Source organism: Macrobrachium nipponense, chromosome 13, assembly GCF_015104395.2.
Source record: "Macrobrachium nipponense isolate FS-2020 chromosome 13, ASM1510439v2, whole genome shotgun sequence".
NCBI classification, from domain to species: domain Eukaryota; kingdom Metazoa; phylum Arthropoda; class Malacostraca; order Decapoda; family Palaemonidae; genus Macrobrachium; species Macrobrachium nipponense.
The window spans coordinates 1962610-1978663 of NC_087206.1; the positions used below are offsets into that span (position 1 = coordinate 1962610).

Consider the following 16054-nt stretch of genomic DNA (forward strand, 5'->3'; position numbering starts at 1 on the left):
CGTCATAAGTACATTTACCTCTCCATGCAAGCGCCTCGGTGGCGTGATCGGTATGGTCTTGGCCTGCCACCTTGGTGGCCGCGAGTTCGATTCTCGGGCATTCCACTGAGGGGTTAGAGATGTGTATTTCTGGTGATAGAAGTTCACTCTCGACGTGGTTCGGAAGTCACGTAAAGCCGTTGGCCCCGTTGTTGAATAACCATACTGGTTCCATGCGACGTAAAAACACCATACAAACAAACAAACAAACCTCTCCATGCAGGTGACCGCCTTCGACTGGAGACCCAGCGTCATGTACAACTGGGACGAGCAAGGTCACGTGACCCAGAGGTACGGACGGGACATCATGGTCGTCAGGGGGTTGGCTTACGCCCTGAATGCTTCGTTGGTCTTCAACGACGCTCCCCAAGGTATGCTTCTTTCTTCCCTCTCTGTTTTTCTTATCGAAATTCTTCTTCTCCTCCCGCTCTTATCGGACTTTGTCCTTTTTCTTCATTTGTTGAGTCTTTTTTGTTTTGTTTTTTGTCTTTCTTGTGAGAGGAGCTTGAAAAGAAGCATTTTGTTTATATACTCACAAATTTTATTAATCTCTATAAGTCAAAAACAAAAGCCTTTCACAACGACACCGTATTTTGGAACATAATTAGAAATTCATAAAATTCTGAATATAAATAAAACGTTTTTTAAAGTTCATAACACAACTGCGGCACTGCTAACGAAAAGTACCAACGTCCAACGCAGCGTCTATTGCAACCTCGTACTATCTCACACCACCCCCAGAGATCCTGTGGGGATTCCGCTCTCCAAACGGCTCCTGGAACGGCCTCATGGGCATCATCCAGCGGGGGGAGGCCGAGGTGGGCGTGGCCAACCTCTACATCACCAACGTCACACTGCGTATGCTCGTGGCAGACTTCAGCGTGCCCTTCGACAACGAGGTATGCGTTCCAGTGACTAAAGTGAGTATTGATAAAGTTGAGCCCCTGACGACAACCTGGTCCTGAAATTCAGGTTTTGAAGGTACAAAAGGAAAGTACAGGAAAAGAAAAAATAGTTTCTTTTCGAAATCCACGCTTAAAAAGGTTTCAGAGTTCGAAAAGGAAAGTTCAGGAAAAAATTTAAATGAGAAAGTCTTCGGTTTCCTGGAGACTTCAGTGGGAATCCTGTCAGCCTAGGCTCCTGTGTTGTCAGTAGGAATCCGGTTAGTTTAGGTTCCTGTGTTGTCAATGGGAATCTTGTTAGTCTAGGTTCCTGTGTTGACAGTGGGAATCCTGTTAGTCTACGTTCCTGTGTTGTCAGTGGGAATCCTGTCAGTCTACGTTCCTGTGTTGTCATATGTAAGCTCTCAGATCAAATATACGTTCATACATTGTAGGCTTAAATAGAAATGTATATACTATAAATAATATACACTTGGTAATGTAATATATATTATATAAATAAAGGTCAGGAGTTACTCAACAGAAGCTTTTAAATTGAAAATAACAAACTAAACACGTTCGCCCTTGAGACAACTCTACGCACATCTATGAAAAGTGGAGACGGCCTTTTATCTTTGATAATCCTTACCCATACACTATCCACCTCAGGTGATCTGCTTTCTGTCCCGTCTCCCGAGGCCTCTTCCGAAGTGGGAGAGGATCCTCTACCCCTTCGAATTCACCACCTGGATCTCTGTCGTGGCCGGGCTGGTGGTGATCGGACCCCTTCTCTACGTTCTGGCTAAGATCGGGAACGCGAGGTTGGTGGTGGTGGGTCGTGGCTTCAAAATGTACTGGGCATCATTTCATAATACTGAAACTGAACTTTATGTCCTCCTTTCTTGATGTACAGAATGTTAAACTTATGAATTGTTTTTTATGATTATGCAAAGCATTACTACTGCCCTTCAACATTTCTCCTTGTACTTTCAGTGTAATTTATTAAAAATTTTATCTTTTTATTGATTAATTTATCTTTGTTTTCTTAATAACTGATCTCTTCTTTCTGTATGTCCTGCTATCTTCTGCCGTTTCTTTTAATTTCTTTCAAGAGAAAACCAAATTCTTGGCCAGTTCTATATGAATAGGGTTTAGCTTCTTCTTCTTCTTCTTCTTAATAATAATAATAATAATAATAATAATAATAATAATAATAATATAATAATAATATAATAATAATAATAATAATAATAATAATAATAATAATGAACCAAACAAAAACTTCCTTCAATTTTCCTCTGAAGATTGAAAAAGAAACCCACAAAATTACTGTGTATAACGTATTTACTTATAAGTATTTACATTTTATTTATTATAAGCAAACACGTTATACACAGTAATTTTGTGGGTTTCTTTTTCAATAATAATATAATAATAATAATAATAATAATAATAATAATAATAATAATAATAATAATAATAATAATAATAATAATAATAATAATAATAATAATAATAATAATATGAAGGTAGGAGACCCTCTCTCAAACATGTTTTGTTAAAGAGGATGGCAGCATCAGTGGAATTGATTTTATATATGGTCTTTTCAATTCTGCAAGACAGCTTGACTCAGGGACTTAATCCTCTGTTCAGCCAATGAAAACGCAGCGCTCATCAGACAGAGCACCTAGGACACAATAAATACCGCCGAACGACCCTATTCTAATCAGTTCACGCTCACCTTTCCTTGAAAATGAACCGATGATACGGTTGGAAACGTTGGAATTTGTAAACTCTACGGCGACCATACGCCACTTCTGTTGTCTTATCAATAAATTAGTATTTTTATAAGACATTTCCTTTACCAAAATATGAACATCGGCCAGCTATTAGCGAATATCAGCCCTGATGAGAAGAGAATAATAAGAAGAATTGAAAAGACCATATATAAAATCAGTTCCACTGATGCTGCCATCCTCTTTAACAAAACAACAACAACAACAATAATAATAATAATAATAATAATAATAATAATAATAATAATAATAATAATAATAATAATAATAATAATAATGATAATATCTGTCCTCCAACGAAGAGTAGAAATCCAATCACTTCGTCCATTTCAGCGGAGGCGAAAGGACGGACCTGCAGAGTCTCAATTTCGCCGTCATGTACGCCCTGGGCATCCATTTCATGGAAGGGCAATCCCACACGCCCATCCGCCGGGGCACGCAGGTTTTCGTGAGTTTCCTGTGGCTCTACGCCCTCATCATAACCACCGTCTACAGCAGCAACCTGACAGCGCTCCTGACGGTGGCCAGACAGCCCTCGCTGATCAACACGATCCAGGAGCTCCACGAGTCCGGGAAGGAGGTCGGGGGCATGGGCGCCATCTTCGGCACCGCCCTGGCGTCCTCGACGAATCCCTACTTGCAGGTGGGCTGTTGTGTGGGTCCTTCCTACCTTCATACTACTCGACTTGTATATTTCAATCGTTTAATCACATTTTTATTTATTCATCCATTTTTTTTTAGCGCTGGGTGGCCGAAAGTGCCCCAGCAGAAGTCCTTCTTAGTTGGACAGCTTAAATTTCATAAAAATAATTAGTATTTAATTATTATTATTAATAAACAGTCATAATAGCAGGAGTTACTGAAATGCTGAAAAAATCCACAATGGTGTAAGTGTAAATATATGTTTACACTTACACCGTTTTGGGTTTCTTCGCCGTTATTATTATTATTATTATTATTATTATTATTATTATTATTATTATTATTATTATTATTATTATTATTATTATTATTTTTTGGAAGAAGACACTGTTTTGAACAAATTCTGTTGAATAAAATGGCAGAATTCAGCGAATTGATCATATATTATATTTTCTATTTTTCTTATTACTCGCTGAGCCAGAAAAGCGAGTAACAAGAAAAATAGAGAAGATAATATATTAGATTAATTCGCTGAATTCTGCCATCTTATTAAACAGTATGTTATTATTATTATTATTATTATTATTATTATTATTATTATTATTATTATTATTATTATTATAATGGGTAGTTGGCCCTCTTTTATACATGTGGTGTTGAAGGAGAAAGCTGCATCAGCGGCATTCAGTTTATACAGAGTTTTCTGTATTTTTCTGACGCCGATATTTGTCATACCTGGAGAGGAAAGAAGGTTGCAAAATTGGATAGTTTATTTCCGACGAATACAGTATATTATAATAAGCGAATACCACAGGAAATGATAGGCAGAAATCCAAGCGCTTTCGTCTGTACTGAGACATTGTCTAGGAACGAATGATTCATTCGTTCCTTGGCAATGTCTTAGTAAAGACGAAAGCGCTTGGATTTCTGCCTATCATTTTCCTGTGGTATTTGCTCATTTAATGAAGTCGCGTGCGTCTACTGTGAGTTTTTAAGGACAGTATAGTATACGTAACTGTAACAGGCTACTGAAATCGGGAGTATGTCCTCCATAGAGTTATCCTTCAGGAGAACGCTTTCTATTTATTATTATTATTATTATTATTATTATTATAAATTTTAGAAATTCCCAATATGAATAGTGGCCAGTTACTCAGAATCGTCGCTGAGACGGAGAATCGGATTGTAAGAAAAATAGAAAAGAACTATATATAAAACCAATTCGCTTAATTCTGCCATTCTCTTTTACAGTACTTGCCTCATTATTATTATTATTATTATTATTATTATTATTATTATTATTATTATTATTATTATTATTATTATTATTATTATTGCAGGCTCTGTCTCTTCGCTACGACGTCTACAACGGCCGAATAAACGTGTTGTACTCACGCATGAGGAAGGGTGACATCGTCATCATCGCGGGACTAAACGTCTTGCGGTATATGGAAACGATCGAATTCACCCACGGAGGCGCCCGGGAGGCTTACGTCATCAAGGTAAGCGTCCTTAAGGGTGGTGGGAGGATGGGTTGTGGGTGATTGGGGGAGGGGTGTTAGTTCTCTCTGAAACGCGAAGTAACCTGGAAAATGTTCGAAAATTTTGGGACATTTTTCTAACATCGTGTGGTATTCGGCTCGGTAAATGTGAGGCATATCGTAGAATTCTACGGTGTTTTGTAGTAAGTTATCTTATTTTCTGTTCGTATATGAAGCGTATTATCTAAATTCGAGCAGGAATTAAGGAGGAGTTAGAAACACGTCTATTGCACTTGTAAAAAGATAATCGTCAAATATCACGTTCATTCATACGAGTACTAGCTTATTTCATATTGTATTTGTTATTATGAAATAGCAGTGGAATAGCAACCATGTCAGTTTCCTCCGGATATTTGCCATCATTTAAAGTTTTAAATATTCATCCAAGAAGTACAATCACAATAAACTTAATTAGGCATTAAACATCATTAGACAATGTCTCGAAATGCGTGTGCAGTCAACTATTTCACACACAGCTAATTTCTTCTCGTTTGGAAAACATTTTTGCAATAATTTCAGCACAAAACTTTATTTACAACCCTTCCCACCATTCATTTTCCACCTACATTTAATCTTGCATATTTCTATTTCAGTATATTCGCTTCATCTTTCTATTTCATCATTTTCCTTTGCGCAGGAAACCTTCTCTCCGTACAGCATCGGTCTGATCACCCAGAGGGGCTCTCCTCTGAAGAGGAAGTTTGACGTCTTCATCAATCGGATGGTTGAGAGTGGACTGGTCAACTACTGGTTCCTGGAATCTCTCAGAATGGCGAAACAGGTCAACTTTTTTTTTTTTTTTCACTACCTACCTCCCATAAACTCCTAGTCATTGGATACACTTTTCGCAAACCGTTGGTCTTCTGTTCTCCCCCATCTGTCTAAATCACCCGTAGATACCCTGAGCTATTTTCAACCATTGTTAAGTTTCCATAGCATTTCAGACTGTTCTTCACATACACTACACAAACACTTCAAGGTTCTCACACAATGGGTCGTCTCCAGTGTAATTGTTTCACTTTTCACTGTATCTCTGTCTAGGCAGGAACTTTTAGCAACCTTTTTATTCTTTCCTTGTAATCTGTCTCCACACTCTAGTGTGAATGCTTAATGTTAATTTAAGAATAACTAAGTATGCTTTACATTGACGTTGCTTTCCTAATCTCTATGAAGGGTAGCTTTTCTAGAACAAGGAGTCGTAGTTGTGATAGAGAAAACACTAGATACGCAGAAAAAGTTCAACTGTCTCTGATTCTTGGTTCTCAGTGAGCTTTGCACTGCACTTCTTTTATATAAAGACGCTAGTCTTCGCAGTATCTAGTGAAGCTCGTCTTTTATTTATTTATTTATTTATTTTACTTTCAGGAACTGCATAAAGAAAAGAAATACCAGCTAGAGACCAATGAAGACGGGGAAAGCGACGACACCAGCGACGACGCTGCCTCACCAGATGCTGAACTCGTCGAGGTGGACTACGCAGGAGTTCAGTCTCTCGGCTTCGAACACTTAGAGGGATTCTTCTTCATCCTTCTCGTTGGATACGTGTTATCTGGCGTTGCTTTCGTCTTCGAAAGGAGAGCCAACTCGCGTTGAGAAAGATTTCTGCAGCGGCTGTAGCAGCACTCGAATTCCCTCGCTGAATGAGGCGAGATATTTGAGGAAGCGTTTATATGTGTGTTCGTCCATTTAATCTTATTCAGAGAACGCTTGCTGGCAATACACATACATTCACATTCTATACTTCTTGGCCCAGATTATTTTTATGTTAAATGCTAGCTTGGACTGATTAAAGCATGTGCATAAGAGCAGTCTTCATTGTTTTTTTTTTCCTTTATACATATTTCTAGGTAATTAATTGTCGTAAAATCGCGTAAAGTGTCGTACTGTCATCCAAGTCACTTCCATTGATTTCATGACTGTCATGAAATCATAAGGAAGAAACCATCTTTTATCTTAAAATACTTTAAACATCCCAACTTTCAGGTGCTCCTTGCAAGGTAAGCTGTCTGCTTGTTATTTTTTAGTTTTTGCAGTCACTTTGTGGACGGGTCTTGCACTCTGCATTTGGTCGCATATTACCAAGTACTTGAATGAAATTCCAGAAAAAAGTTAACATGGCGAGAGAGAGAGAGAGAGAGAGAGAGAGAGAGAGAGAGAGAGAGAGAGAGAGAGAGAGATCGGGAAATGTTTGATCATTGGAAAACAGTTCTGCATGTTTGCGGAATTGGTATATACCATCGACTCATGTTTGAATCCATAGGTCGCTGCATTGCACTTGCGTGAAAATTAGACAGCAGAGGGACCACTGTTGACTACGAAAATCTTCATAAAAGTTGCATGACTACCATTAAATCACATTTTAAAAGTCTTAAGTTTCGATTATGTTTTGATAAAATCAGGACATTGGCTTCAGTAGATTTATTTGAAACATGAAATGCAGCAAACTACAAACATCCAGTAATAAGAATGAATAGGAATGACGGAGTAAGATTCTCATAGGCAGCCTCTATTCCAGATTTGTCATTCCTAATCATTCATATGAGAGAGAGTCTTCCTCGTCTAACGGATGTGGGACATCATCAAGAAGACTTTGGGGTACTCCTCTCGTCGTCTCGGCCCCAACCTGATATAGACCTAAAGGATGCTGGAACATGCTTTTGAAGTCGTATCCTTCTCAGCAGCCGTCGCAGTCGATCGAAGAAGAGTCAACTGAGCGTCCGAAACGCAGGAAATTCTTGTATTGACGACCGAATCTGGTGAGAGGAATAAGGTTAGTTACTTTTATTTTATTTATTTATTTATTTATTTATTTATTTATTTATTTATTTATTTAGTTATTTATTTCTTTATTAATATATTTATTTATTTGTTTATTTTAGAGATTTGGCGTAATATATTTTAAATAGGCATTTGAATTTCGCAAAGTTGGTTTGATTATTTCATTTTTGTTATTATATGTAAATTACTATATCAGACTTCAGTGGAACACCTTACTTAAGCATGTATTTCACACTGATAAGCAGTGCCATTTTTCATGTGTGACAGAAAAATCTAAATATTGTAAGAACTGCTCTCTCTCTCTCTCTCTCTCTCTCTCTCTCTCTCTCTCTCTCTGAGAAAGCATCCCAGCCAAAAAGAAAGTCAAATTGTCTTGCCTCAAAAAGTTCCTGTTCGACAGAGCAGATCTGCGGAAGTTGTCGACCTCCGTTGATTCCTCCGGGACGGGAATTGGGACGTCGATGGGTCCTTCTTCAAGACTGACGTCCTCAGGACCGGAGCGCCCGAACCTCAAGAAGTTGCGGTTGCGTCCGAAACGCAGGAAGTTGCGATTGCGTCCGAAACGCAGGAAGTTGCGGTTCCTCTTGTCAGCGATCAACGATGCGCCCTCTTCGTCTTCGTAGTCTCCTCCTGCTCGGCCGAATCTGGAAGCGTAATTAATTCCAAGGTGTTACTTAGATAACTCTTGTCTCTTTTATGTGGCTAAATATAATTACCATTGACTCAAGTGCATTACATTACCTGAGGAAACTTTTGTCAGCGCCCCTCTTGTCTTCGGCGCCGCTGCGTCCGAACCTGGGGATAAGTAAGAAATGTGAATCAAATGATAAATATCCATTCTATGAAGTTCGCCTTCTCAAACGCAAAAGCTTGAGAGAGTCTTGGGATGTCACGAGTAAGACTAACTGTAGTAAATAATGTCTGATAAGGCGTTTTGTTCAGGTTCAAATTATAAGGCAGAAATAGTTTACACAATGACAGAACTCACCTTATGAAGCTGCGATCAACGTTCCCTCTCTTCTCAGGCAATGGCAGGCTTCCGTCATCGCTGTTATCTGCGCTTAGGCCTGCGGACACTGGAGGCTTGAGAGCTTGGCATAGGCAGCTCAGCAGCCCGAGGACGATCCAGGAAGTAACGATCATTGTGGTCTGGAATCCTGGAAGGAAAATAATATTAAACTGACCTAAAGATGTTTAATCCCATTAGAGGAATTGATCGTAAGTAAATAATTAAGCTCGAGTGGAAGGCCAGAGTTGATTACTATAGGCTTGGATAGAGGGAAAAGGAAGTCGATAGTTAATGGCCTAAGTTGTGCGCACACCAATTGCATTGATGCTCGATGGAACCATAGCAGAAGTGGGAGTAAATGTCAAAGCACTGATTGTAATATCACCTCTGAGTGTTCCCAAATTTATTCGCATCACAAACTTCTAGCTTTCAAACTGTTATTCTAATTCCGTTGATATTATTAACCATAAATCTCTGCTGGTCCCTAAACAAATTATTTCTGACTAACAGGTAACGAGACACAATATCCAACAATCTCTTTCGAACAAAACCTCACAGTTACCTTTTGTTGCCAGGAGTTCAAAAGGGTAGTGGCTGGTTAGATGTAGCAACTCGAAGGCAGGGAAGAGGAATGTGAGTTTGCAGCCATTCTTGACGCTTATATACTATTCTGGGGCCCGACGCCCCCACATAGACGGGAAGGACGTGTCCTCTTCGGAGGGAACAGCCTTCTTGGATTACAATAAGCAATGGGTTCCCCTGAGGGGTCAAGAATATCCGATGCTTTCTCTCTCCAGTGGTCATTGTTCACGAAGACTTGTTGGTTGGAGTATTGAGATCTGGTCGTATTGCATCCAGTGACGAGTTAGATCTTATTTTCTGGGAGGAAATATGAAAGAACAATGTAGAAAGGAAGCTTACAAGTTTTGAGCTCAGCTATTGGTGTTCATTTTTGCTATAGACAAGAAAGTGTAGTACAAGATCGTGACGGACATATACTTTTATCAAATATGATGGTGTCATCCAATTATGACTTAGAAACGGATGGAAAGTAAAGGCATTGAACACGAATAAATCTAACATACGTTAGACGTTGTAGACGTTGGATAACTCGTGAATTTGTATGAGCGGAGGAGTAGTGGCTGATTTGTTGGGGGTGGGGGGGGTGACCTGGTCACGTGCCACCCCCCACCCCTGTGTATATGAAAACCAGAACATTATTTTCTTTCAATAAATCCTTATTAGCAGCAAAAATTTGCTTTAGTTACTGATTATTTCAACGACAACAACAACGCCTATTTTGCGTATATATATATGCGTGCATACATATATAAATATTGATATGTATATATATGTACCGTTTGTGTGTGTCCACATATATATATATATATATATATATATATATATAATATATATATATCTATATATATATAATATATATATATATATATGTTAATCTTAAGTAATCTTAGATTTTGCATTTGAGCAACTCTGACAGTGTCCAGATGTGTAGAGGGTCTCCTTACTGAACGCAAAAAATAACAAGTAAAATATCTGCCATATCTGTCGAAGAAAAATACCCGAAGTCTGTCATAATATTAGTAAGATAAATGTGAGAGTGACAGCAATGTGTAAAAAAGCAGTATTAAATTTTCAGCTACAACAGTTCACATTAAAACACACACAGATTTTACGGCAGATATTTACAGAGTTCATACATTTCTCGTATATTTTCTTCGTTGTTCTATGACGTTTTTTTTTATCCCTTGGGTGACTCCCGTGATAAACCCACGGGAGGTCGTTATGGAGACCACACAATCTCGAGTCAGCGACACAAAATTGGCTGAGAACGGTGCCACCAAAACAAACCAGAATTTGACATTTCATGTGATATTTATATATATATATATATATATATATATATATATATATATATATATAATATATATATGTATAAATATATATATATATATATATATATATATATATATATATATGTGTGTGTGTGTGTGTGTGTGTGTATGTGTGTGTGTGTGTGCGTGTGTGTGTGTGTTTTGTTGGCGTCTGCATGCTTGTGCATATTGCTAGGAAATTGCAATGTAAGGCAATTTTGCATTCACATACCTGATTGCCCAATTTAAATTAAAACTCTGGTAACCATTTAAACTTTCAATATATCCACGTCTTAACATTTATAAGTTATTTGTATATTTGTACGTTCTTTGCAGCGTCCCTTCGGCCCCTAGCTGCAACCCCTATCATTCCACTTAATTAACTTTACCTCCGTTCATAGTACCTTTCTTCCATCATACTTTAGTGATAAAATCATTAATTACAGAAGTTTTTTGAGCCTAAAGATCATTCTTTTTGGCGGGAAATCGACTGTCCTATCATTGGATGTCGATGACGTCACTAAGTACTCCTGCTCTCCACGTCATGAAATCTTACCATGTACCGCTAATATTTCAACTATAAACCGTCATTTATTTATGTAATATGCCCTCTTTGAGTTTATGTGAATTGTCACAACGTCTTCCAATATGCATAAATTATTTTTTTAGATAGATTTAAAATAAAGACACGATTTCAAATGCTAATAAGCCCTTTTTAGTGTTCTCATCCAAGGAATCTAGAGTAGCGATCGTAAATAACTGCTTAGAATTTATAATAAATAAATGTTTGAAATTCAATGTGTTTCTTTAATGCCTTCTTGTCACGTTATATGTTTGAAATAATTATTGACAGAAGTGAACAGTAAGGACGATGCAAAACCAACATTTTTGTAACAATTAGAGTTCTCCCAAATGGCTACACTGGTGGGAGGCAGCGTCTGCATAAGTGAAGAAAAAGACTAGTTTGAAACGTTATCCGTTGAGAAATACAGACAATACTACGCTTGGAGGCCAAGAGGATGACTCTACTTTTGTTAACGATTCCTTTTCTTTACTAACTAGGACACAATGTGAGAGCAGATACCCAGAGTGTGAATATTTGCCGAAAATTAGATCTCTCACCCTGACATAAGCGACACCTGGCAACTATGTCAGGGAAAACGGCGAAAGTCCCATTCATTTAACCTAGATTGATGACGTCATCGGATATAATAAACAAAAGGTTTCCCGCCATGAAGGGATGTAACTCGAGCGTTTTTTGTTAGCTGATGTTCATAATTTTGATAATTACGTTGCGTTATATATATAGTATATATATATATATAATATATATATATATATATGTATATATATATATATATATATATATATATATATATATATACATAGAGAGAAAGAGAGATACAATATGTATTGTATAGGCTATATCTAGAAAATTTCACATATACGTACTTACAGCTCTCTCTCTCTCTCTCTCTCTCTCTCTCTCTCTCTCTCTCTCTCTCTCTCTCTCTCTCAAAGAACAAGAGTAATATGGACTCACGAGCCCTCTTATCACTTAATTTATGATACGAGAATATCCTCTCCATTTCACTTTTTGTAATACGTCATATACAAATGATTTCCTTTTGAAACTTGCAATCATTAGAAATATTTCTTGGAATACGCAAAAAATTAAAATAACCCCAAAACCAAGGCAAAATCTTTGTAAAACAGCAACACATAAACTAGAGGAACACTATGAAGTTCCTTTTTTGTTTGTCAGGAGATTTACTACTGCCCTCTCATTGGCTCTCGATGACGTCATTATCCGTGCCACATTAAACTCCACTCCTAACTCTTAACCGTCATTTATCTAAAACGGAACTAATTTTCCTTCGTATATCCAAAGTCATAAAATCTTAAATTATATAGGAAATAGTTTAGAATGGATTTGAAATACAGAAATAGTATTTAAATGCCCATTATTAGTTAATTTCCTTTCTGAAAGAGGTGCCAGTTAATGTTTTGTTAAGGGTTTTTTTATCCAAGGAGCCTAGAGTCATAAAAATAGCCACTTCTTTATTTTTTTATGAGATAATACCGCAAAATCTAATTTTCTCCTACAATCGTCGAAATATCCTTGTCTAGACGCCAATGTGACCCCACCACTGAGGTTTGTTTATCAGCGTTGCCTGTAAAGCTGTCATTTCCTACTCAACTCTGTTTATCGGACTTTACCGAGTTCCAAAAGCATAATTTAATGCCTAGAAAGATAAATAGGCAATAGATGTCTATGAGGAATGGAAGTGACTCAAGTAGTGATGATAGCAGGAAGTGACAAAGTAGTGGTGATAGAGGGAAGTGAAAAAGTAGTGGTGATAGTATGAAATGATACAAGTAGTGGTGATAGCAGTGACGATTTTAAGGCCGAAATTAAAAGCGTTGATAGCAGCCAGTAGGTGATTAATTAATGCCATTTATTGCTCTGAATCTGCCAGCGATACCACCAGATAATCCGATAGGCTTATTCTTGTTCGACCAGTGCTTAAATATGTCCAAAATCGTGATGTATACCAGGAAAGGACCGGCTGCCTTTGGATGGCGGTATACTCCCGTGGAAAATGCAGGTTCTCTTTCGAAGTGCATAACTCTAAAAAGCCTGGGAAAAATGGAGTCAAAATTTATCATATTTGTTGTGTTCAGCAAGACCCTCTACACATCTGGACACTGTCAGAGTTGCTTAAATGCAAAATCTATAATCATTTAAGATTATCATGTATATATATATATATATATATATATATATAAATAATATATATATATAGATATATTATATAATATATAAATATATGAAAACCAGAACATTGTTTTCTTTCAATAAATCATTATTAGCAGCAAAAATTTTCTATAGTTACCAATTATTTCAATGACAAGAACAACGCCTATTTTGCGTATATATATGTGTGCTACATAGTATACATATTATATATATATATATATATATATATATATATATATATATATATATATATATATATATATATATATATATATACACGAAAAATAGGCGTTGTTGTTGTTGTCGTTGAAATAATCAGTAACTAAAGCAGATTGTTGCTACTAATAATGACTTATTGAAAGAAAACAATGTGCTGTTGTTCATATCCACAGGGGTAGGGGTAGGGGGTGGCACGTGACCAGGTTTCCCCCTCCCCCTTAAATCTGCCATTGCTGCTCCACTCATACAGCCTCACGAGTGATCCCACGTCTACTTCTAATGTATGTTAGATTTGTTCATGTTCAGTGTCTTTACTTTGCATCTGTTGCAAAGTTATTAGTGGATGACAGCATCATATTTGATAAAAGTATATGTCCGTCACGATCTCGTACTGCACTTTCTTGTCTATATAAAAAATGAACACCAATAGCTGAGCTTGCCACTTGTAAGCTTCATTTCTACATTGTTCTTTCATATTTCCTCCCAGAAAATAAGATCTAACTCGTCACTGGATGCAATACGACCAGATCTCAATACTCCAACCAACAAGTCTTCGTGAACAGTGACCACTGGAGAGAGAAAGCATCGGATATCCTTGACCCCTCAGGGGAACCCATTGCTTATTGTAATCCAAGAAGGCTGTTCCCTCCGAAGAGGACACGTCCTTCCCGTCTATGGGGGGGCGTCGGGCCCCAGAATAGTATATAAGCGTCAAGAATGGCGGCAAACTCACATTCCTCTTCCCTGCCTTCGAGTTGCTACATCTAACCAGCCACTCCCCTTTTGAACTCCTGGCTACAAAAGGTAACTGTGAGGTTTTGTTGGAAAGAGATTGTTTGATATTATGTGTGTCTCGTTACCTGTTATGGATATTATGTGTCTCGTTACTTGTTAGTCAGGAGTAACTAATGTTCAAGACTAGTAGAGATCTATGGTTAATAATATCAATGGGATTAGAAAAATAGTATTAAAGCTAGAAGTTCATGATGCGAATAAATTTGGGAACACTCAGAGGTGATATTACAATCAGTGCTTTGACATTTACTCCCATTTCTGCTACGGTTCCATCAAGCTTTACTGCAAGTGGTGTGCGCACAACTTTTGCCATTAACTTTCGACTTCCTTTTCCCTCTATCCAAGCCTATACTAATCAACTCTGGCCTTCCACCCGAGCTTAATTATTTACTTACGATGAATTTCTCTAATGAGATTAAACATCTTTAGGTCAGTTTAATATCATTTTCCTTCCAGGATTCCAGACCACAATGATCGTTATTTCCTGGATCGTCCTCGGGCTGCTGAGCTGCCTATGCCAAGCTCTCAAACCTCCAGTGTCCGCAGGCCTAAGCGCAGATAACAGCGATGACGGAAGCCTGCCATTGCCTGAGAAGAGAGGGAACGTTGATCGCAGCTTCATAAGGTGAGTTCTGTCATTGTGTAAACTATTTCCGCCTTATAATTTGAACCTGAACAAAACGCCTTATCAGACAATATTTACTATAGTTAGTCTCAGTCGTGACATCCCAAGATCCTCTCAAGTTTCTGCGTCTAAGAAGGCGAACTTCATAGAATGGATATTAATAATTTGATTCACATTTCTCACTTATCCCCAGGTTCGGACGCAGCGGCTCCGAAGACAAGAGGGGCGCTGACAAAAGTTTCCTCAGGTAATGTAATGCACTTGAGTCAATGGTAATGACATTTAGCCACATAAAAGAGATAAGAGTTATCTAAGTAACACCTTGGAATTAATTATCTGCGCTTCCAGATTCGGCCGAGCAGGAGGAGACTACGAAGACGAAGAGGGCGCATCGTTGACCGCTGACAAGAGGAACCGCAACTTCTTGCGTTTCGGACGCAATCGCAACTTCCTGCGTTTCGGACGCAACCGCAACTTCTTGAGGTTCGGACGCTCCGGTCCTGAGGACGTCAGTCTTGAAGAAGGACCCATCGACGTCCCAATTCCCGTCCCGGAGGAATCAACGGAGGTCGACAACTTCCGCAGATCTGCTCTGACGAACAGGAACTTTTTGAGGCAAGAAATTTGACTTTCCTTTTGGCTGGGATGCTTTCATGAGAGAGAGAGAGAGAGAGAGAGAGAGAGAGAGAGGCAGTTCATACAATATTTAGATTTTTCTGTCACACGTGAAAAACGCCACTGCTTATCATCAATGTGAAATACATGTTTAAGTAAGGTGTTCCACTGAAGTCTAGTATAGTAATTTACATATAATAACAAAAATGCAATAATTAAACCAACTTTGTGAAATTCAAATGCCTATTTTAAAATATATTACGCAAAATCTCTAAAATAAACAAACAAATAAATAAATAAATAAATAAATAAATAAAAGTAACTAACCTTATTCCTCACCAGATTCGGTCGTTAATACAAGAATTTCCTGCGTTTCGGACGCTCAATTGACTCTTCGATCAACTGTGACGACTGCTGAGAAGTATACGACTTCAAAAGCATGTTCCAACATCCTTTAGCTC

General features: G+C 37.9%; 3 protein-coding genes across 3 annotated transcripts; 2 read left to right on the forward strand and 1 right to left on the reverse strand.

The window, feature by feature from the left end:
- The first annotated feature begins 256 nt into the window (after window positions 1-256).
- LOC135225550 (glutamate receptor ionotropic, kainate glr-3-like) lies at window positions 257-6492 on the forward strand. The gene is made up of 7 exons (XM_064264820.1): window positions 257-410; window positions 724-959; window positions 1590-1771; window positions 3050-3359; window positions 4699-4860; window positions 5537-5680; window positions 6265-6492. The coding sequence occupies exons 1-7, from the start codon at window positions 257-259 to the stop codon at window positions 6490-6492; spliced, it is 1416 nt and encodes a 471-aa protein (XP_064120890.1).
- A 1081-nt stretch (window positions 6493-7573) lies between these two features.
- LOC135225551 (FMRFamide-related neuropeptides-like) lies at window positions 7574-9315 on the reverse strand. The gene is made up of 5 exons (XM_064264821.1): window positions 9249-9315; window positions 8666-8834; window positions 8419-8472; window positions 8055-8321; window positions 7574-7652 (listed from the first exon to the last, which is right to left on the reverse strand). Exons 2-5 carry the CDS (start codon window positions 8818-8820, stop codon window positions 7574-7576), a joined length of 555 nt encoding a protein of 184 aa, XP_064120891.1. The 5' UTR covers window positions 8821-8834; window positions 9249-9315.
- Window positions 9316-14080: 4765 nt separating this feature from the next.
- Window positions 14081-15606, forward strand: LOC135225553 (FMRFamide-related neuropeptides-like). The gene is made up of 4 exons (XM_064264822.1): window positions 14081-14362; window positions 14810-14978; window positions 15172-15225; window positions 15327-15606. The coding sequence occupies exons 2-4, from the start codon at window positions 14824-14826 to the stop codon at window positions 15604-15606; spliced, it is 489 nt and encodes a 162-aa protein (XP_064120892.1). The 5' UTR covers window positions 14081-14362; window positions 14810-14823.
- Window positions 15607-16054: the final 448 nt, after the last annotated feature.

Bases quoted from the DNA above. Each gene is read 5' to 3' on its own strand.
- LOC135225550 (XM_064264820.1), top strand. From the start codon at position 257: ATGCAGGTGACCGCCTTCGACTGGAGACCCAGCGTCATGTACAACTGG. The intron at 4,861-5,536 runs GTAAGCGTCCTT...TCCTTTGCGCAG, and splicing joins GGGAGGCTTACGTCATCAAG to GAAACCTTCTCTCCGTACAG. The intron at 5,681-6,264 runs GTCAACTTTTTT...TTTTACTTTCAG, and splicing joins CTCTCAGAATGGCGAAACAG to GAACTGCATAAAGAAAAGAA.
- LOC135225551 (XM_064264821.1), bottom strand. From the start codon at position 8,820: ATGATCGTTACTTCCTGGATCGTCCTCGGGCTGCTGAGCTGCCTATGC. The intron at 8,322-8,418 runs GTAATGTAATGC...TTACGCTTCCAG, and splicing joins GCTGACAAAAGTTTCCTCAG to ATTCGGCCGAGCAGGAGGAG. The intron at 7,653-8,054 runs GCAAGACAATTT...TCCTCTCACCAG, and splicing joins TCGAACAGGAACTTTTTGAG to ATTCGGTCGTCAATACAAGA.
- LOC135225553 (XM_064264822.1), top strand. From the start codon at position 14,824: ATGATCGTTATTTCCTGGATCGTCCTCGGGCTGCTGAGCTGCCTATGC. The intron at 14,979-15,171 runs GTGAGTTCTGTC...ACTTATCCCCAG, and splicing joins GTTGATCGCAGCTTCATAAG to GTTCGGACGCAGCGGCTCCG. The intron at 15,226-15,326 runs GTAATGTAATGC...CTGCGCTTCCAG, and splicing joins GCTGACAAAAGTTTCCTCAG to ATTCGGCCGAGCAGGAGGAG.